The following is a 22,588-nucleotide window of genomic DNA, read 5'->3' as shown; positions in this document are numbered from 1 at the left end:
GTGACTGAGTATATAACAGAGCTCCACAGCAATAATACTCCCAGTAATGTGTCTGAGTGTATAACAGAGCTCCACAGCAATAATACTCCCAGTAATGTGTCTGATTGTATAACAGAGCTCCACAGCAATAATACTCCCAGTAATGTGTCTGATTGTATAACAGAGCCCCACAGCAATAATACTCCCAGTAATGTGTCTGAGTGTATAACAGAGCTCCACAGAAATAATACTCCCATTGATGTGTCTGAGTGTATAACAGAGCTCCACAGCGATAATACTCCCAGTAATGTATCTGAGTGTATAACAGAGCTCCACAGCAATAATACTCCCAGTAATGTATCTGAGTGTCTAACAGCGCTCCACAGCAATAATACTCCCAGTAATGTGTCTGAGTGTCTAACAGAGCTCCACAGCAATAATACTCCCAGTAATGTGTCTGAGTGTATAACAGAGCTCCACAGCAATAATACTCCCAGTAATGTATCTGAGTGTATAACAGAGCTCCACAGCAATAATACTCCCAGTAATGTGTCTGAGTGTATAACAGAGCTCCACAGCAATAATACTCCTAGTAATGTGTCTGAGTATATAACAGAGCTCCACAGCAATAATACTCCCAGTGATGTGACTGAGTATATAACAGAGCTCCACAGCAATAATACTCCCAGTAATGTGTCTGAGTGTATAACAGAGCTCCACAGCAATAATACTCCCAGTAATGTGTCTGATTGTATAACAGAGCTCCACAGCAATAATACTCCCAGTAATGTGTCTGATTGTATAACAGAGCCCCACAGCAATAATACTCCCAGTAATGTGTCTGAGTGTATAACAGAGCTCCACAGAAATAATACTCCCATTGATGTGTCTGAGTGTATAACAGAGCTCCACAGCGATAATACTCCCAGTAATGTATCTGAGTGTATAACAGAGCTCCACAGCAATAATACTCCCAGTAATGTATCTGAGTGTCTAACAGCGCTCCACAGCAATAATACTCCCAGTAATGTGTCTGAGTGTCTAACAGAGCTCCACAGCAATAATACTCCCAGTAATGTGTCTGAGTGTATAACAGAGCTCCACAGCAATAATACTCCCAGTAATGTGTCTGAGTGTATAACAGAGCTCCACAGCAATAATACTCCCAGTAATGTGTCTTTGATCTACTGTAAATGTGTAGATCAGTCTATGTAAATAAGATACACTGTTCTAAATTACATTTTAGTAGCATAAACTATTAGTAAGTTATCTGACACCACCAGTCACACCCCTAAAATTAAAGTGTCCCTCTTTGTCTATTTGAAATGTTTTGGAGATATGACTATGTGACATCATGCCTCGAGCAAGCAAGCTTTTTCGGATCCCAGCACCCCTTTGCCTCACTTTGCTTTAACTGAGCATGCAGGAACGAGATTAGATTGCAAGCTCTGTAGAGCAGTGTTTCTATCTACAAAGGTGTCAGAACAAAGTGAAATTCTCTGTCAGAAAATTATAGTACAACAATGATTTCAATTCAGAATAAACCATAAGAGTGTTTTTAATTGTTAGTTTTATTCTCTTATAAATAGTATAGACAATTTTAAAACAATTTGTAACAAAAAACAACAACAAACGTTTAATTCAAAATATAAGTGAATAGATACAAATGCATAAAAAAATACATGTTAGAACCATTAAAGGATATTATTTATATTTTTAACACTCTTGTCATACTTTTCAAGTGAGCCAGTACCTCTAACAGACAACAGACAAATAAAACACAAAAAATGCATGAAGTTAACAAAAAAAGTATTGTTAATAGTAATGATATGGTAATTCGATTCTCTTAGTATCACAGTAAACACGTTCTGTATAAAGCTTTGCCTTTAACAAATTAAACACGTCACTCAATTAGTTTTCCTTAATTTCAACAAGATGCCCAGTACAAGAATTAACAAGCCACAATTTATTTATTTTTTAGTTTGCTTAAAGTGAGTTTGTCACAAGAGATTTGCTAGATCTACGCCAGCTCTTTGGATGTCCTGCTATCCTGTAACGCAATTGCCCCTCCTTAATTATGCCGATACCCTGCCGTCATATTCCAGCACATCTGCGTCAGAACAGTGTGACATAATCGCTGTCCTAACAATCGTGACACTTGTTTTCCAACAGAATGTCACAGCAGCTACAGTCCATGTACTACAGACGCTGGGATGAAAACCAGGAGATACGACTCTAGGAGGTTCTCCTGCTCTACCTGCCAATCACTCTTTAGCAAGGAGGGAAAGAGCAATGTATTTTGTTTTATTTATCCCCTAAAATAGATCAAATTTGCTAAACATTCTGACAATTGTTCCTACTGTTAGAGCATAATTAGTGTCAGTTTTAATAGGATTAAGGTTCTAAAACCATAAGGCATGTTTTAAGATACATGCCTACTTATCCTGCGTCAGGAGCATAAACGCTTCATTCAACCCTCAACAATTCATTTTTAACTGATGAAGAAGATCTTAAAATAATTTGAATATTATTTATATACCAGTAATATATTCTGCAGTGCTTTATATTTTAATAAAACTGAAAGTAGCAGACAAATTAATGTAATTTAAATGAGGTGAAGAGGGTTCTGCTAAAAAAATAAATAAAACTAATTTATTGATTTTATCTGCAAACTAGCATCTCTCACTGCAGGGGCAATAAGTAAAAACGCCCATCTGAACACCTTCTGATTGGCTGGGGGGATGGTCAGCTGGGAGACTGCATTCTGTATAACATGGCAAATGATAGACCACCTTCAAACCAGTCACAGAGTATTGAAATATATCATTTATAGCAATCAAATACACAAAAATTCAAATATTTAGCTCCAATTTCATTTAGTCATGATCAAATAACCAATAATCAGGGAAAGGTTTTTATGCCGTTTATTTTTATAGTACATAGGATTCTTTTTTTTCTATGTAATTCCATGATGCATTATCATCTAAGCAAATATTAAAATATTTTGAGTTTTATTCACTAAATCCAGATTTTTCCAATTTCTTTTTAACATCTGATAGGATCATTTTTATGACCATAGTTTGCTCATCAATCTCTCTTAGAAACACATTGAGAGGTTTAATACTCTGTTTAACTGTTTTACCCTAAAATGATAAATTCACTTAGAATTCTGAACAATTCACATTTGAATGCATAGCTGTGTAAGAAAAGTCAGATTACATTGTACAAAATTTCCATCTGGCTGCTACAATCGATAGAACATTATCTGTTTCAACTCATGTTTTCAAATACATTGGACAATTTGTAAACGTGTTTTTTTTTTCTTACCTCCATTTTCATTAGATTTATATTTATTGTGCCCTATTGCAATAATGAGGATTAAGTTGGCACTTATAAAATGCTAATATTTTAGCAATACATTTTTTTTTCTCAGCAGTCCACTAGAGGGCACTATGTACTGAAATTTAACTTCAGATGGAGACATTGTATATTATATAAAGCATCCTCCTACTCCACATGCTTTTATTTATATATATATATATATATATATATATATATATATAGATATATATATATATATAGATATAGATATAGATATAGAGAGGGAGAGTTGAAGATGCATGAAACTGCTTTATAAAATACTTTATAAAAATACTCGTTATCACTGTGTTGGAAATTCCAACCCAGTCAAGAGATATACAGGGACTACTTTGTCTTTGTATATCTCCTCTGCGTGACTTTCCTAGACTCCGGGCAGAGTCGCGCAGTGGTCCCCAACCCAGTCCTCATGGACCACCAACAGTCTAAGATTAATGTATTTCCCTGTTTTATTCCAATGGAGATACTGACAAAACGTGGACTGTTGGTGGTCCATGAAGACTGGGTTGGGGACCACCGAGTTAGTATCAATCCCGACAGCAGGCGATTGGATCTTCAATGCTGTACAATCGCGCTTGCGCGAAAGTACAGCAGTCATATTGGCTTCTGGTGCTTCAGTTGAAGAGACTAGCCGGAGCAAAATGCAAGTGCCCGCGGGGAACAGGTTCAGGTAAGTAAATATAACCTTTACCTCCCCCCCCCCATTCACTGGATCACCAGCGCCGATGTCACCATTGGGGGTCTTCGCAAATTCTGCAAAGTCCCCAGACAGTGACAGTGCTGTTTTTTAAAGCATAGGTGGTAGAGATTAGAACAATGGAGTTTTAAGAAGGCCTCGGGTAGATACAATGTTGTGTAGACAACAAATGAAAGAATATTTCTACAAAAACTGGTAACTTAAATAAGTCCACAAGACATTACAACGTTAACAGAAGGAACTATAGGCTCTTGTTGCAAGAGCCTACAATCTAGCAATCCGAGGAAGGCCTATCTATTTTCATTCTCCTTATAGTGTGCTTCGATAGCGCTAGAGTTAAAAAAGATGACGGTTACTGTAATGTCATCTCTGTACATTCTGGATAAATCCTCCGGCAAGGTTAGCATAGCCACCAGTTTCTCCTGTTCAAGTTCGCCATGCTCGTTACTGCCAATGGCGTGCCTAATCAGATGCGTGGCGACATTCTGGTCCTGCATGTGAAAACCTCTAGCGCGACGCTTTAGGAGAAGATTGTGCATGTATCCTAGACTGCGTTTCTCTACAGAAACGTGCGGTTCCTGCAAACTGACTTCTGAGAGGTGTTCAGTGACAAGCTTCACCACTTCCTGGTCCTCCAACATGTCCCAGAGTCCATCAGTGGCCATGATAAGGAATTTATCCTGAGGTCTCAGCTTATGAGAAGTAACCTCAGGTGCAGCAGTTAAATAGGGAGGGGTATGATAATTTGACGGGGAATACTGATAGATGTTTAAAGGTTCAGAGCCACAGGCATTATCCAAAACACTTTTCTGTAAATCCCGACTCCATTTAAATCGGACGTCTCCGAATGCTCGAAGGGGCATGAGAATCCCCAGCAGTCTGTCCTCTGTTACGACCGTCTCGCCTTCAGATGGAGGGTGTTCAGATTTTACTCTCTGTAGCTCTGCATTATTAAACGCATTGTGCTCGGCAGTTAGAGGAAGAGTAGACCAGTTCCCATTTTCATCTTGAACACCCATGATTGCACGACTATCCCCAGTGTTGGCAATGGTCAAGTTAATCCCGTCGATGTGCGATATGCAAGCCGTTGAGCCTGAAAATGCAATCTGTAACATGAGGTTCCTGACCAGCTCGTCCTCAGTTGGCACCTGGGCTGCCAATGAAATATCGGTATCCAGTCTCTGAAAAGCATAAGACATTGCATCGGCAACCTTCATGCCAGATTCGTTATCGTGCTGGAGCAATTCTTGCCAGTAAACCCGTAGATGATCCACATAAAGCGAGGCTACTTCCTTGTACACATAATCATTTTTATGCTTGTGCCATTCTAGGATTGGCAAGACGGGTTTCATGTGTTCTCTGGCAAATTCGATCTCCTCTAAAGTTTCTTGTGACATCAGAGAGACTGCTATGTAATAAAACAAGCGTTCGCTTATGGACTGAGCACAGGCTGAACCCGCGTGTCCATCAAACACCCCAAACATTTGACCTTTGGTCTGTAGGCACGTCGCTGCGCTTCTTCGGTCCTCACATGGTGCGTTAGACGCCAACAGGTTGCTGTCAAATTTTAAGATGGTACTTCGGTTCTTTCCATCGAAATCTGGGACCTTGTGGGACAACTCGTTGGCTCGGAGGATGTAATTAATCTGGTTTGGCTGTACCTGGAAGTTGACATCTTCTTCAGCTGATGTGTGACTGAATGATTTGGATATCTGATAAATTGGGTAACACAAACTGCTTCGAGTGAGGCTTTTACCCGGATATTTTGGAAATCTTATTGAGTTCCTGGTAAGGACACATTTTGAATACCAGCGTCTTTCGCTCTGGACCAACGTAAAGCTGTTTTTGACAGAGCTCAGGATGAAGCCAGAGGCAGTTCTTGACATCATAAGCCAGGCACCTTCGAATTACGATCACCCTCCAAACAGCAAACGGTATTTCTGAAAGAGGAAATTGAAAGTTATTTCATTAGGATCCTGGTCACACGTTTATTTACCTGTAATATAAAACTCTCTAATTGGTCCCTTTCTAAGTCGTCTTGGATTGCAACATTCCTCGCTGTAGCCTAGAGGCTGGCTTAGAGTTTTGTGCGCAAGTTTCAGGCTGCTGCTGACATTTTTATTTATCTAGGTAATTACTAATCCTGGTAGCAGAGATGGTCATTTTATTCACCCTGTGCAATAGTTTTAGTAAGTTAGCATTTATTTATTTCCTATAGCTAAATGTAACTATGTCCCTTTAATGAGAACTGATAAAGGTATATGTTTAATATAATGCACTATTACTGCCACTATAATCACTCACAGCCATCTGCAAATCTAATCCAGCCAGACATTACTTTCATCAGACACGTCAGCACTAACTCACTATGACACCTCCACATCAGATTACACAGCAATATACCCAGAGTCTGAGAACCCTTGTTTATTGCACTGCATGGAGAAACCATTGAAAGCATCATTGCAAAGTTAAAACCGATATTCACAGCCCTTCCATGGCCAGGATGGCGTCTTTACCCATAGAGATACGTCCACTCGGGAATCTGCAGAGAGATCCCATGCGCCTGCACACATGCCTGCAAATTCCTTCTTTGCTGTACATACAGCACCTTTAAAGGTTAAACTAATTTGAATAAAATGCCAAGGCTGTGCCAAAACAGTAAGACACACACAATTTTATATATATATATATATATATATATATATATATATATGTGGTCGGTTAATTAGTGACTGTGAAATACTAAATGATTGGTTAAAGTCGGTGAGGTGTGCCGGAAACAACATAGGGGGTAGGCCTGTAAAAAAGAGGGCCTCCCAAAGGTATTGTGTGAATATGAGAGGGTGCGGTGGGTGGGGTAAACAGCGTACGACACGGCAAAGGTAAGGAGAGAGGAGTAGCGTTTTTATAGGAACGCTAACTCCTCCCACAAATACAGGCCTACGGCCTTAAACATATATAATATGTTATATATTAGGGTTTTTTTTAGTTTATTTTATATATGCATAAGAATCTCCAGCAATCTATTATAACAAAACAAAAATTCAGCCTTGGTCCTTATCCACACTGTGTGAATATAAGAAACATGGCCGCACTCGCTCAAAACATGAACCCTAAAGGGTGAAAACATTGATTGTTATTCTTTGCAATGCTTTGAACTTGCTCATATTACATTGTCCTAGTGCTGCCATTTATAGATTTATTTATATATAATATCTCAAAACTCTAAAACCCTAGTTCAACAATTCAGCTTTAATCCTACACAATATTTTGAGCAGATGTGCTGGAACATTAAACGTCTCCTTAAAATATGCGATACGTGAGTTTACATGTTAACGTTTAACCCCTTAAGGACCAAACTTCTGGAATAAAAGGGAATCATGACATGTCACACATGTCATGTGTCCTTAAGGGGTTAAACATGCATAGCATAGGGAACACGCGGCATAGTTCTGTTGTAAAACCTGTTCTTTGAAATCTAGGAAGACAGAACGCACACATTTGCATGCTCATAACAAATATTACACAACACGATCACAGTCCACGTTTTGGGCAATGCAAACCTAATCGCGGTTATTCACTGAAGTGAGAATTGTTGGCAGTTCATAGTGAATTTAAAATATAAGGCTAAAGTAATCAAACAAGAAGTACATGTGTCTTGGAGAATGATTCCAGTTCGACTACTTTGGCCTGAAATGTAAAATTCATTTTGAATTCCTTACAATTCTCACTTTAGTGAGAAGCCTGTACATCTCTAATTTCAGTAAAAAAAAAAACTAGTCAAGATATTTAGTACCTGGTTAGAAAAGTATATTCGTTTTTAAAGGATCCCTGGTGGCGTAATATAAATGGCTCCTATATAAAATGCTCGCCGCCCTGCACAATAGAAGATTTAAACATTTCAATTACAATTCTAGAATGTGTCTGTAAAGCCTTGCGCCTCAATGTGTTGCACTTTAAAACATATATATTTTAAAGTTTATTGTAAAAAACACAGGTAAAATCTCCTTTGCTCAAGTCTCACTAGATGACGACTTGTGCTCTGTACCGTTCTGTCCACGAGCAGGTCATCAGAGCGCAGTCAGTGTCGGTCATTTCAATATATCTATACAATGCACCCACACAGGATAGATATATTCAGACCTGGCTCTGCTCTCAGTGATTACAAAGTTGTTCAAACCACGTGTTTCCTTTAAGGCTGCTGGCCAAATTCCTGACTGAGGGAGGTGAATGGGTTCATTTTCCTTTGCAGCCTATAGCAAGGCAGACACGTCTTATCTGGGAATCAATACAACCTACAGAAAGCAAACATTGCCTCCCCATCTATCTCTATCGGTTTAAAGTAATTTTCCATTAACGTCTGCTAGAATGAGAGTGACCCTCCTGTAACAATTAACAATTGAATTGCTCTCAATCGTTTCTCCTGTCGAGAGAGAAAGCACGTCTAGTGTTTTAATGCATGACTAATCTAAGGTCAATAGGCATGGGAACCTTGACATTTCCAGATGTTACAGAAGCTACATTACCCATGATGCTCAGCCTGAAGACTGGTCCAACAACCAATCTGAGTCACTGAGCATGGGTGTTCTCAACCAGAATATGACAATGTAAAGGTGAGCCAGCTAATTAATTTACTGTTACAATTAAAGAACTACTCCAAGCGTCATAACCGATACATTGTGCTGCAGTGCTAATGATGCCCCAGGAGTACCCTGGCGCTATCCTCTGGTAAGGGGGCAAACTGTTCTGCAATGGTTTGTCCTCTTACCCGGGTCCGGCTGGGCACAGAGCCTCCTCCAACGCTGGGTTCTGCGTATCTGTCTTCCGCAGAGCTGCAGAACAAAGTTAGTGATCCCACTGGTCATTCATTGGCTGAGAGCCTCAGCTGAGCACTTTCACACAATGACTGACTTTATGTGCCACGAGATATGCACAGAATTGACATTAGCCAGCCCGGCTAAAGTGGTCATGGTGCATGAGGTAACCCATTAATGTCAATCCTAACTAATGGCTATGATCAGATCCACAATCTCTGTGGTTTTACAGCAACCCAAGGGGGGGCAAAAAAGGAGCAAAAGTAAGGGCAAAGCATCACATATGCTGTAAGTTACAATATTGGGGGAGCTACCTGGGGAAAATCTCCATTGTAAACAATGCCCAAATTACCCTAACCCTCCAGAAAAAAAAATCAGACTTTATGTTCGGTGGAACATTTCTTCCCTAACATTCTGGCTGTTATTTCTGGGTTACTGCAGAACCTGGCATTAATCTTTACACTAGCTGTATCCACTCATCAATTGAATAATACCGGGATAAAGTATAGATAAGGACGCAAAAACACATCCGGTCCCTTTTTTCTTTTTTCATCCATTTTGTACTGCTGTAACCTCAAATAGAGCAATTAGGATAAGAAAACGCATTAAACTTCTCCGTCGGTGGTAACGTGAATTTTGGATTTCTTAGAAGAATGATCCAAATAACCATTATCTATGTTACTTGACAAAGAAACTTACATACTCATTCAACCGCAAACATGCATTAGTTCTGACAGCATTCCATTAACCCTGGGATGACATAATCCTAAAATCTGACTGTCGCCGGCAGTGTCAGGTTTAAATCTACATCAGCCTGTTCCCCGATACCCTCGGTTCTGGTATTTAGTAAATAAAAGTAAAACGAGAAAATCTTTAACTTTGTCGGTGGTTGCTAGGAATAGATCTGATTCCCCCATCGTAGCGAATCCATACTCGGAGAATTCGGGGTCAAATAGATATATGTAGGGATTTGAGATAGGAGGACAATCTCATTCTATATATAGTGTAGGAGAACTTGGCCCAGTCTCGGGGTCCATATTAATCCTAATAAGTATGCAGCGTATGGGCTGCAAGGATAGGGGTTATTGGACTCAAAACCCCAAAATAATCACAGCTCACATATAGTAAGTGTGGGCGCCGGGTGATGTAAGTGACCGGACGCTAAACGCCATTGATTTGTTAAACGTGAATCATGATCTATCTACATTTAGTCCTTTTTCCTATCCACGGGGATAAAGCGGGTTAATTCCATCTGTGGCCGTGGCTGAACAGGTTTCTATTGTGGGCGATCATTTCAAAGGTGTGTAACTATCCTGAGAGGCAGAATGCTGGTTAACATTGGCAGTCTGTGTGGTACAGTTGGTAGAATGTCCAAAGCCAGTGTAGCAATTAGTTTGGACATTCCATTGGTTTCCATGGCGACTGCTCCACTTCCAGAGCGCCGCACTCAAACAATCCTTTATATAACTATATATAATATTCGCCACAGCGTTGTGCACCCGCTGGACATGCACTTTGTGTGTTTGATCTGCACAGGTCAATGTTATGACACAAAAGGCAGTGCACAGCCACATATAATGTAATGTGTGCATATCACATGTAACGTGTGCAGTGTGTATACAAAGTGTGACGTGCATTGTGTACAAATCCCTGTGTGACGTGTATTGTGCACACCCCTGTGTGTCATGGCTGTCAGTCACATGGCTCACAGTTTATAATCTGTCTAATCAGGTCATGAGATAGGGAAATATAAAACTTTGTGAGTTCTGGCGAAACAGGGCACTATCCTATTAACCCATCCAACACTGAGCGTGTTAATCGCAGGATCTAGGCTTCCAACCCATTGTGTAACTGGGTAAAATTATTAAATAAGTGATTATTATTGTTAATCATTTTTTAAGGAAAAGGAAGTATAATTCCTGTTAAGGGAGGGGATGATTCAGAAAAGGTTTTATAAAACCACAGGTGAGTCACAGACACAACATGACAGAATTATTCCACCTGCGATAAGAACTTCCAAACACCCCAATTCTGTACAGTGCACCCCAATCCTGCAGGGTTACAATGTAACACATCTAGGGGAAGGTTTTAGAAGCAGCTGTCCCTATGGAAACCAATGGAATGTTCCTGGCTCCACTCCTAGAGTTTTGCATTGAAACCATGCGTTCTAAATGATTTCGAATTTACATCTCACTCATAGAGGGAAGGCAACTCCCAGCACTGCAGGGGTCCAGGCAGAGGGCCCCATGGCATCTTGTAGAAGGGGGGGCACAGCTATTCTTTCCTAGCTAACACAGGATCTGTCTTCTAAACCCAACTTCCTCAATCAGTGTGGTGACATGTGGGGCATGTAACTCCCACACCCATCACTCTGAGCTGGGTAATGATAAATATTAATAATAATAATCAGTTTCCTGTATTTTCTTACCAGATCCAGCAGGCAGACAATATGGAGCTCCCAGTCCTCTGTATAGATATCAGTCTTCTCCAGACACACTACTTGTGAGCAGTCTGTGGGCAGTTTCTAGAACAGGCTTCACATTGGCAGCTTCTGCCTCCCAGCTCCTCCTCTTCCCCCAAGCAGGTCACTGAGTCCCTGCCTCTGCTGGCACTCCCCTCCCTGCAAGCACTCCCCTCCCAGCTCACACAGAGCAGACACTGTGCATTCCTTCCACCAAGAACTGGTCCCTGGTAGAACACTTACATAATGCTGCACCCAGCAACTCCCATCAATCAGGAGAGCTGCCAGCTGTTCTACAACTACAACTCTCATCAATCAGGAGAGCCCCCAGCTGTTCTATAACTACAACTCCCATCAATCAGGAGAGCCCCCAGCTGTTCTATAACTACAACTCCCATCAATCAGGAGAGCTCCCAGCTGTTCTATAACTACAACTCTCATCAATCTGGAGAGCCCCCAGCTGTTCTACAACTACAACTCCCATGACTCTTTCTTTATAGTCATAAAGGCATACAAAGCATATTGGGAGTTATGGTCCTACCACAGCTGGAATTGGCTAAATTTTGGGGCATCTTTTTATTTCTAATATAGAGATGAATTCATCCACTTGGCTTCCTGCCAATGTTCTCAATTGACTTTGAATGTAGTGTCTGTGATTTCACAGAGCAGTGCTGACTGACCTTGGCACTCCAGATGTTTTAAACTACACTCCCCATCACTCTCTGCCAGTTGTTTTACGCCTGTTAATATAATCTGGCACACTATAATGCCAGTCCTATAAATAAACCAGTATTGTATGTGCAATGCAGTATTATCAAAATAAAGAGAGAAAAGGAGAAAAATCAAACCGCTGGTTTTTAAACCATTACGCTTCGTGGAGAATTTTTTAAAATATTTGTTAGAAGCTTTGCTCGTGTTAGCCCCTCATGGACCTGTCGCATTGAATGCTGCCTTAACCTGCAGCTCCATACAGCCCTGCTGTTATTGCAGTGTGACGTTCTATTTTAAGATAGATTTAATAAAGGCTGATTTACGATGGAATTATTCTGTAACTGACCCTTAAGGAGTTAAGTTATGCGTCCTTGGGATAGTCACTAAGTCTGTTAGAGAGGCAGTTTTAGTATTTTGAGAACTTGCACACTACAGAATATCAGAAGGCGGGTTGTAATTCAGTGTGTTTTTTGAGGTTGGGAATTTTTTTAGTTTTTGTGGTTTTTAACCCTTCGGTGTCAGACATAACTGGTTAACACCTTTTGAAGACCAAGACGTAGTGCAGCGTATGTAAGAATAACGACCAATACAATTTAGAATTTTACAACACAGTCAATCCTAACGTTCACCGAAAATGCACAATTACTTAAAAACAAAACTTATCTGGAAAAACCCAGCTTCTGGGATGGCGAAAGTAAAGAGTAGCTATCTTTTTTTTTTTTTTTAACGTAATTTATTTATACGTACATCTATGTAAAAATTAATTTTCTGTCCGTGTAATGAATGGGGTTAATAGCGTTTTGTGCCATCATTATTGTGAGTGATACAGGAAGAGGCCTGGTCAGTTACGCCCTCCACATCACGTGATGCAGACAGGAGGGGGGCTGTGGCTGTAACAGAGCTCTTGAAAAGGCGTGTGTGTTAGCTAGCCAGACAATCTCACCTCAGGGTAGTTTTTGTGTGCACAGAATGATCTGCTTTCAATTTGAGCAGCGAAAACTTCTCTATAGATACTTTTTCTGCTCTTTGTAGCGTTTTTTCTGTCTGTACTGTTTCCAGTCGGAGATATTATACGGCAAAGTTGGGACAGTGGTACACAATTAGGGTATCATTATTATTATTAATTTATTATTTATATAGTGCCGTCAAATTCCGCAGCGCTTTACAATGGGTGGACGAACAGACATGTAGTTGTAACCAGACATGTTGGACACACAGGAACAGAGGGGTTGAGGGCCCTGCTCAATGAGCTTACATGCTAGAGGGAGTGACATAAAAAGGTTGTTCCTTTACGCACAAATAAAATAAAATAAATTAAAAAAAGCTAAGGATAGTAGAAGCTAAGAAGCTAGGCTGTAGTTGTTATGGTGCTTGGAAGGTCCTTACAAATTGCATTAAATGAGTTTGTTGTTTTATGAAATTAGCTTGCATAAATAAAATGTGTTGATCTAGTTCCAAATTACATTAATTACATAAAGGGCTAATATTAGGTTATATTCACTTAACATTTTCTTGATTACCTCTACCCCTCCTCCCCCTGACTGCGTCATTACCCGCACCTTCTAAAATAAGTGTCCCTCAAATTAGAACATTAAAATAACCATAACCACTGCAGCCCAGGTAAGTTTGACAACCTACGGCCGCGTCCCCTGCATCCGGTCTTCTCCAGAAAGAAAGTCTAGCTTCGGCTACGGAATAAAGCGCGACTCTGTAGGACTGCGCACAGTGGTGAGAACTTCAGCTGAACTGTCTCTCGGCCAGCGAGCGCATCAATCTACAGAGACATCTGGCTTTTCCTGCTGGGAAGGCTTAGATGTGACAGATGTGGTGCAGGAGCAAACTGAGGCCGAGCTAAGTTGCCAAACTGCACTAAAACAGGTTATGGTGCTTGTTTAACCCTTTGAAGTGTCGAAGTACTGGGTAGTTATGTTCCATTTCGAACTATTACATTAGTTTTATCTTTGATTGTTTCCTGACATTAAAGGGTTAAATCCCTCTGTTTTCTCACAGTGTAATGTGTGGTTTATTCACTAAACTGGGAATTAGGCAAAATTGACAATGGAATTGTCTACTTAAATAGTATAGCTGGATAATTGTTCTAGTTTGGGTTTTTTTTTTCCCAGGAGAGGGGGGTGGTTGCCTATATTTTTTCGTTTTGGTGAATAACACAATATGGGCGTACGGGCCTTATAATATACTGAAAGTCAGGCCACTGAATGATGGGGCAATCCTACAGCTCACATATCGGAAACCTTTTGTCCTGTGGCTATACTCGTTATATCAGCAGATTGCATGTTTGTTTTACATCTGATCGGAAAGTTTGTGTGTGCTCAGATCTAGGGATCTATTCTGCCGATTGCATGCTTTCTATTGTCTATCAATGTAAGCATTGACTTGAAATCTAAGCCCTTTGTAAATAATCGTATCTGAAAAAAGAATAAAAGGCCCTGAAAGGAACTGGTTTGGGATTTGCTTTCACTTGAAGAAATGGCTGTAAAATAAAAAGCCAATGATTAACCCAGTAACATACAAGTAAAAGGACATTCCAGGCTGGAATTTAAATACATTATATAGATAATGCCTACAAAAAATAAATAAAAATATATCTATAATATGTATACAGGGAGGGGGCCGTACAGCCAACCAGGACAGTTGCATGGTGCTGAAGCTCCTCAGGGATATCACATTCTTGAGTCCACATTGGATTTTATTGTTCTAATTTCGGCTAAAATCTTGACCACAACCCTGGGGAACACTCTGTAGCTATTTTGGCACTTTCTTGCCCGTAGAGGGTGGACACAGCCCGTGACAGACTTATCTGCAGTTGCACTAGAGGTCTGAGAGGTGGACGATCCTTTGCCTTGTTTTGAAGCTTGCGTTATTTGAACCCTGTCCCCCCTCCCCCTCTGGACCGGTGGGGGGGTAACTCGGTCCTCACTGGAGTCTTAGAACTGTCACCTATCAAAGACCCACACTTTTCTGACTAGTCAGAGAGTTTGGGCCTGGTAGCCAAAATGGCTGCCCCACTGGGGCCTGCAGTCGGAGACACCACCACACACTCATCTACTCATGGGGTTCGTTCGCATCTGTGCATCATTCTGGGCAAAGTTTGGTAAAAGAGGGATTACCTCTACTGCTGTTATCCAAAGCGTGGCCCCTTAGAGCTGTCCTGAAAGTACAAACACCCCCCATGTGTTCCCGGAGAGGAGCAGCACAGGGTAAGGTGCATGAAGCCACAACGTCATATTTGCTGCAATCTATCCTACTGCAGAGGACTAGGCGTCTTCACCCCCAGCGTGTCCAGACAGATCCACAAGCCTTCCTGTCATGCTGCTGGGAGCCCATGAGATCTCCGGACGATGCTCAGACTGTCTGTCTGTGAAGTATTTGATTGGACTCTCTACGGCAGGGGTAGGCAACCTTCGGTAGTTTTGGACTACATCTCCCATAATGCTCTTACAGCCATAATGCCTACAAAGCATCATGGGAGGTGTAGTTCACAACATCCGGAGTGCTGAAGGTTGCCGACCCCTGCTTTAGGGGCTTGGGCTCCATGGGGGGGTTCCTTGGAGTGGCCGATAGTATTGGAAACCAGATCTCTGCATCCCTGGTCAATGGTTAGGTGGCACATGGGACTTACATGCAGCTGCGGGTTAAAAATCCATTGTACAGCGCTACAGAATTTGCTGGTGCTATATAAATAATAAAATAATAAATAGATGTTCTTCCTGGCACATTGCTTGCTATGCCTAAGCTGTTTCATTCTATAAAAGTGCTCTCCCTGCTCTATTTGCTCAGCTGCTATAGTATAACTCACCCAGTGGTATTAGTCTCTTGCACTTCGTCACAGCTGTTTGGTTGTCTCTGACGTTTCTTAGCTCATTCTGTTTAAATCTATTAGAGCTGTATTTGTGCGGTCTTTCTTTCCTTTTACTGTAAATAAGTGCAGTACTATCGGTATTTCATACTTTGCTAGCTTTTTGCATTGACAAATATACTCTAGTGCAGGAGTTCCCAATTAATTGTTCCCATGGAACCCTTTGACATAGTGTATCAACATCGTGGGACCTTCCCGTTCGTTATGCTTGTAGTATTTTTTTGGTTTACACCCAGCACAGCTAACTGTAACTTACTGTCCCCGGGCAGCAAAGCGCGTGCGTTTTATTAGAAACATAGAATGTGACGGCAGATAAGAACCATTCGGCCCATCTAGTCTGCCCAATTTTCTAAATACTTTCATTAGTCCCTGGCCTTATCTTATAGCTAGGATAGCTTAATACCTGTCCCACGCATACCTTGACTCCTTTAGATGCGCTCGCACGGTACAACGTGCACTAAGAACATGCAGGGAGCGCTTTAAAGTCCTGAATGCTGGTGTGGCCGGCCTGGCAGCAGGTGGGCCCGTCAGTTTTCCAGACAGGCCCATCTATTATGGGCATCACGGCTTATATTAGTGGTAACGCCCCAGCCACTGCGTCCTGATTCCATACCCTTCCATTGTTAGGAGATAATGCAACATATCTTATAACAGACACTTATCCTAATTACAACAATAGATCTGATTTCTCTCCCTCTCTTAAAAATTGTGGAGCTCTATCCATATGAACCAGTTTCTATCGCTACCATCCAAACCTACTAACAGGAACATTGGAGAGCTTCCAGGCTTTATTTATTCTAAATACATATTACTCAATAGGGCCTGATCTGGGTGGACTCCAACTTGCAGTGAAACATTGTGAAGTAAAAACGCTGAATTGTAACAATTCTCCAGCTCATAGCACGGTTACTTTGACATTTATTTTGCCAGCTCAATCTCAATTCGTTACATTTAATAGTGAATTGCCTAATTTCAGTTATAACGGATGAAATGGGAACATTCGCCTAGTCTGTTATGTTTTCAATTCACGCGTTTTGGCACAAACAATGAAATTCACTTTTAATTCCTTACAGTTCCTACTCTGTTGGTATAACCCATGGACTTGTATCAATGCAGAGCTTGTCTGCCATGTGAGAAAGCTTTCACTTATCGCTGCACATTGACACTCCTAGTTATCTGTGCAGAACTAACAAACGAGGACTTGGAGATTTGTTTCAATCAGAACTGCAGTTTGTCCGAATCTGGGCCGATTGGGTGATCGATCGGTCAAATTCCCGAACTTCGATTCGAAAAGGAACCTGAATCACGAACCAACTGAAATAGGCAATGGCTGAGGATACTCGTTTTGGGTCATGATTCTGGATCTAAAAAGAGATGATTAATGTGGAAAAAAGACGATTGATGGCTATAACTACATGTTGATTACAGGGGAAAAAGGAGGCAAAAAAATTCTCTATATATGTAAAGGGATACTATAGTCACCAGAACATCTACAGCTTAATGTAGTTCTGCCTGTCCCTGCAGGCTTTTTAATATACATTGCTGCCTTGTAACATCTCTAATGGCAGTCACTCAGACCGCCACTAGAGGTGCTTTCTGGGTCAGTGCTGCACAATGTGCTCTGCATGGAGGTGCTGAACGCTCCCCATAGAGATGCATTGAACTAATGAGGAAATGCTGATTGGCACAGCATTGGATTGGCTGAGATCATCAAATCTGATGACCTCAGCCAAGGAGGTGGGGCAGGGCCAACCGCAGCTAAATTGGCACGGCGCTGGAAAAAAGGTGAGAAAAAACTAATTTTTAAGGGGGGAGGGGCAAAGGGAGCCAGCCACCTAAAAAGTGCATTGAGAACTATAGTGTCAGGAACACATGGTTTTATTCCTGACACTATAGTGATCCTATATATAATATCTGTAAAATAAATGGTGGGAAAATGCTTCTATCAGTGTACTGTAACAATTTTATATTTTGCAGTACACTGGCTGGCCCATTTTTGTGCACTTTTACTTTGTCTGTTTCGGATCCCAAATTGGGTTTTCGGTACCGAAATACAGGCATCCTTGCAGAACTCTACCACAAACCATTGTTCAGTTTCTTCTGTCTCAGCCTCTGTGTCATTGATTTAATCCCTGCAGTGAAACAGATTATTTTAAAAACGAAAATGGCAATAAACCGTTTAACAGCCATATTATAGGCCATAAAACCAAGTAGCAGTTGGTTAATATTTGGAAGCTTTTTATTGGTGCGATTAAAAGATTAAACATTAAACTTGCAGAACATAAAACCACTTCCTTATAATTGTTGTTATTTTGAGCACGCTGAGGTTTTAAGACGCTTAAAGTGTTGCAATACTGGCATCTGTCAAACCTAGAAAATAAATTTTAAAGAGATACATCTGTATGTGCAACGTGATACAACTTCACTCGTGGGGATTTTTCCACAAAATACGGAATTGTGGTGAACCAACAAAAATGACGCCAACATTGCAGAGTTGTGAATACAGCAGAGTTGTAGAATTTCCTTGTAACGGATCTCCTATACTCCGACTGAGTATATCCGTTGTAAGTCTCCCAAATCCCAAGTAAAACCGTGATCAGAGCCCTTGGTTACCCAAACATCAGTCGAGACTAGAGGAAGGGTACAACAGGAATATGTTTAATGGGACAAGGTACAGCCAATTTATACAAAACATGGGCACAGTCAAACCCGCCCTGGAACACTCCAACAACATGCCCATAACACTCACACAGCTCGAGGGGGATTGCTTACAGATAGCCATCTCCCTACAATCAGGAGAAAGGGTGCAAAACCCATCTGCGCTCAGGGAGGGGAGGTGTACCACCAGCCAATCGGGAGAAAGGGCGCGAAACCCGTTTGAATGGTAGTCCTTCTCCTATTGGCCGGTACGGAATTCCAGGCGGGCAGCGGGGCTCTGCAGCTGTGAAGCCAACTCATAGTTCCAGGGAGTCTGCAAGGGGTCGCGCCTCTGGACTTGTAGCTCCCAGGTAGGAAGCCCCTGCAGCCGCGGTCTGCCTCGCTGACAGTCCGGCTGCAATCACAAGGCCCCTGGATCTCCTCAGGAAAAAAACGTGATTATAGTTCCATTAGGAGCAGATAGGGTGATCCCCAGCATGAGGACCGGAAAACAGTAGCAGGCACGCAAGTGGGTCCTTGTGGGCATGGTACTACGTGACGGCATTCCGTCACATTTCTAATACAGCTTTCTTGGCCTAACTTTTGTGATTTAGTTGTTAATTCACGACTTAGTGAATAAATCCCTAATGTTGACAGCTAATGGCTCTAAAATGTAGTTGCTGCATGCATCATGCTGACCTCTCGTCCTCCTCATGACATCATTAAAACGGGGAATTGTCTCTACCCAGAAATTTTAACATGTTTACTGTGGCGGAACCAGCCCCACCACTTGTGCCTGGAGAGGACTGCTTGCCAGCCTCTTGCCATGTGATTATGGTCCCTTGGAGGTTTGGCCCTTGAAATAACAGATTTGGGCATAATGGATTTTTGTTGTGCTGCTGCTGGCCCTTTAACTCCCAGAGAAAGGATTTGTACTTTTAAATTGGCACTTCGGATGCAGTCGAAGTGTCGAAGTGGCCGCCATTCGAAAACCAAACACGTGGCGGCGGCCATTTTAATTTAGTCGAACGTGGTCAGTGGTGCATGCCACTGAATCTATGAAACTAAAATCGGCTACACACTTGCACGAACACCGCTGACCATTACCTTCTCAGGAACTTCGACGCTTCGACTGGAATCGAAGTGCGTTCGGCAATTCGAACGCACTGTTAGACAGGGCTATTTGCGCGAACGGCCCCGTTCGTGCATTCGAATGGGACTTAGACATTTTTCTGTCTGAAATTGATCGACCGCACAGCCCAAATCTATGGAACTCTTTTGGGCATGAAAATGTGCTTTCAGTCGGTCAAATAAGACTTTCCCTTAACTTTTTAACCCCAGAACCGATTGCCCTGATTTTTGAGTATGTGTATATTTCAAGCATGCTGATTATGAAAATGTATGTGAATGACATATATAATGACATATTGTATGTGAATGACATGTATATTTTGGAAGTTATTAATATTTTGTAAAAACTGTATTTCTCTGCCTGTGATAATTATATTACCCATTGTGTTCAGTAATCATATAACAGGCAGAGGGGAGGATGTTGTGTGGGAGTGTCTGTGTGTATTGTACGGATTGATTGGTTGTATTTCAAAACCCTGTGGGCAGTACTAGGTTTGTGGATTGGGAATAAAAGAGGCTGTATGTGCCAGTACAGTCAGTTCTGCTTGACCTCAAAACGAAGTGTCGTCTCGTTATTGGGGGAATTGGATTGTATGCTGATTGCCAGGAGTGTAAGCTGATTGTATGCTTTTCCTGTTCAGCTGTTTACAGCATTCATATGCTTGAGAGCATTCATATGCTTCTCCGGTTCGGTGATTGTGGTGTCTGCTGCAGTGCTTGGAGCCCTCAGGAAGCGCTAGGAGCATCCTTCAACGGAGACACCCAGTTGGGGTGCCCGTCGATCCGTTACATTTACTTATTCCTTGCATTTAACAAATAACCGTTTGAGAGGTCGGTAAACAAAATACGTAAAATCCATTCACCTGTATTAAAGAGACATTCCGGGCACCAAAACAACATTATCTAAATTAAGTTGTTATGGTGCCAGGAGGCCCCAGAGGCACTCTTACCTCAATGGGTGAAACAGTTCTTGAACGGTTTAAGCCCAAAGTTGCCTCCAGCAGTGATGTCCACTGCCCTTTTTTCACCCTGGAACAGGGGCTACTGTGTTTACTGTGCTTGGGTGACCCTTTCTCCAAAAGTGCATGATCCCAGCCTTCTTTCCAAACACCAGACAACATTTGGTGAGGGTTACAACAGTGACAGACTTAATTGAGCACAACACATGTATTTATAGGCACATTCCCCACAGGAGGTGATCAGTTAGAACAATGCAAGTCCCTCCGCAGAGTCTTGGTGTCCAGGGCATAATTAATTTAAGTCACCGTAATTAAATTATCTACCAGACACCAAGAAGTGTTGCACAATAAATGTTTCACAACAATACAAGGGCTACTAAGACTCCATGTTGGGTGTCCTTTCTAAAGCTCTCTGCCGAGCGCCCATGCTAGTTATAGCAGGTTAAAGTTTGACTGGATTGCGGCTATTTTCCGATCCTCTTCAGAGTTCCAGGCGCTTGGCTGCATTTCCCGGTCACATTCTCCAGCCTCTAGCGAGTCCAAGGCAGGGAGCTCCCTCAAGTCCAAGGTGTCTTTGGATGCCACTCTTCCTCCCTGATCTCCCCTCCAAAAAGTGCTCTGAAAGGTAACTCTGGGACCAAGAGCGCTCTCCAAAACGTTATACCGCATCGCAGCAACTCTACAATCTGACCAAGAGTTCCATAGCCTTTGTAGGTTGATCCCTTCCAAGCACGCCATGCCTCTGTAGTCTCCCGGCTGGCTTGGGTTGAGTCCTGGGCCCCGGGAAAGGGGTGCTAAGCTGCAAGGCACGGACGGGAGGGTAACTGGAGGTAATTATAGTCCTCTCAGGGAGGGGATGGCTGGGAGCCCTGCGCCAGTTGTTCCAGGAGCGCTGTGAGTGAGTCCATAAACTTAGGGCAGGAGGGTAGTCTTCACACCTCTCCAGGATTCTGTGGCATGGGAGCCTTCGTCACACCTTTAAGGTAAGAGTGCCTCCAGGGGCTTTCTGGCATCATCACAACTTCATTTAGGCAATTTGGGGCCTGGATTTTTCCTTTAACCTCTATCCTGGAATATAATGGAGTGCCTCCATATTGGAACCCTGCTAATCATTGTAATAAGTTCTGCTCTTTGCTCCTGTCATTCATTATAAGGAGCGCACAGGAACAAGGTTTATCCACCAATTTCTCCTCCAATGTGTGACTGTGGCGAAGCCAGCTTCGCCACTGTGAACTGGAGAGGCCTGGCTGCTGGCCTCCTGCCCGCTGACTATGGCCCCTGGACGTGTTGCACTTTAGAAACTATATTTGGGCAGGTAATAATTTGTATTGCTGCTGCTGGCCCTTTAAAAGCAGCGATGGACATATTGGAACTTTTGGGACTACTGTACCTTTAAGACTGTGGAGCGTAGTACAGTAATCCTGCCTTTAATACTTTAATGTCATGTATGTATTGTTGTATGCAGTTACCTGGGTTATATATATGTACAGCATTCATCTGATTGTTCGGTAGAATCACTCCATTCATTGTATGGAGGAAACTACCGAACAACCAGACCACCCAGGACTAAGTGTGCCTCCAATTACCGTTTGCAACAATGTTGCAAACGGGTAATTGGCAATCATGTAATGTGTTCTGTGTCCTCTGGGTGGCCGCCATTCAGGAAACAACCACGTGGCGGCGGCCATCTTAAACTACCGAACAGCGGTGTTTTGCCGTCGAGTGTCTGGAACTAAAATCGGACACTTGACTAGGCAAACACCGCTGAGACCTCCATACTTCCAGAAATTCGTATGGAAACTACCGAATGACCCGCCGTTCGGTAGAAAGAACCCCACAAACAAGGGAATTCATTCAAACCCTCTCCAGGCTCTATAACACAGGCAATTCGCCTGTTTTCATTCCCTTGTTTGTGACCGACCGCAGGGCCAAAATGCATGGAAC

General features: G+C 42.1%; 1 protein-coding gene across 1 annotated transcript; it reads right to left on the bottom strand.

Moving 5' to 3' along the window:
* Positions 1-3,631: 3,631 nt before the first annotated feature.
* Positions 3,632-11,372, bottom strand: PDP2 (pyruvate dehydrogenase phosphatase catalytic subunit 2). The gene is made up of 2 exons (XM_063438019.1): positions 11,297-11,372; positions 3,632-5,994 (listed from the first exon to the last, which is right to left on the bottom strand). Exon 2 carries the CDS (start codon positions 5,941-5,943, stop codon positions 4,345-4,347), a length of 1,599 nt encoding a protein of 532 aa, XP_063294089.1. The 5' UTR covers positions 5,944-5,994; positions 11,297-11,372; the 3' UTR covers positions 3,632-4,344.
* Positions 11,373-22,588: the final 11,216 nt, after the last annotated feature.

This window comes from Pelobates fuscus, chromosome 12 (genome assembly GCF_036172605.1).
Source record: "Pelobates fuscus isolate aPelFus1 chromosome 12, aPelFus1.pri, whole genome shotgun sequence".
Taxonomy (NCBI): domain Eukaryota; kingdom Metazoa; phylum Chordata; class Amphibia; order Anura; family Pelobatidae; genus Pelobates; species Pelobates fuscus.
This window is presented reverse-complemented; position numbering and strand designations above follow the sequence as displayed.

Excerpts from the sequence above, each read along its gene's own strand:
- PDP2 (XM_063438019.1), bottom strand. The coding sequence starts at position 5,943 with ATGATGTCAAGAACTGCCTCTGGCTTCATCCTGAGCTCTGTCAAAAAC.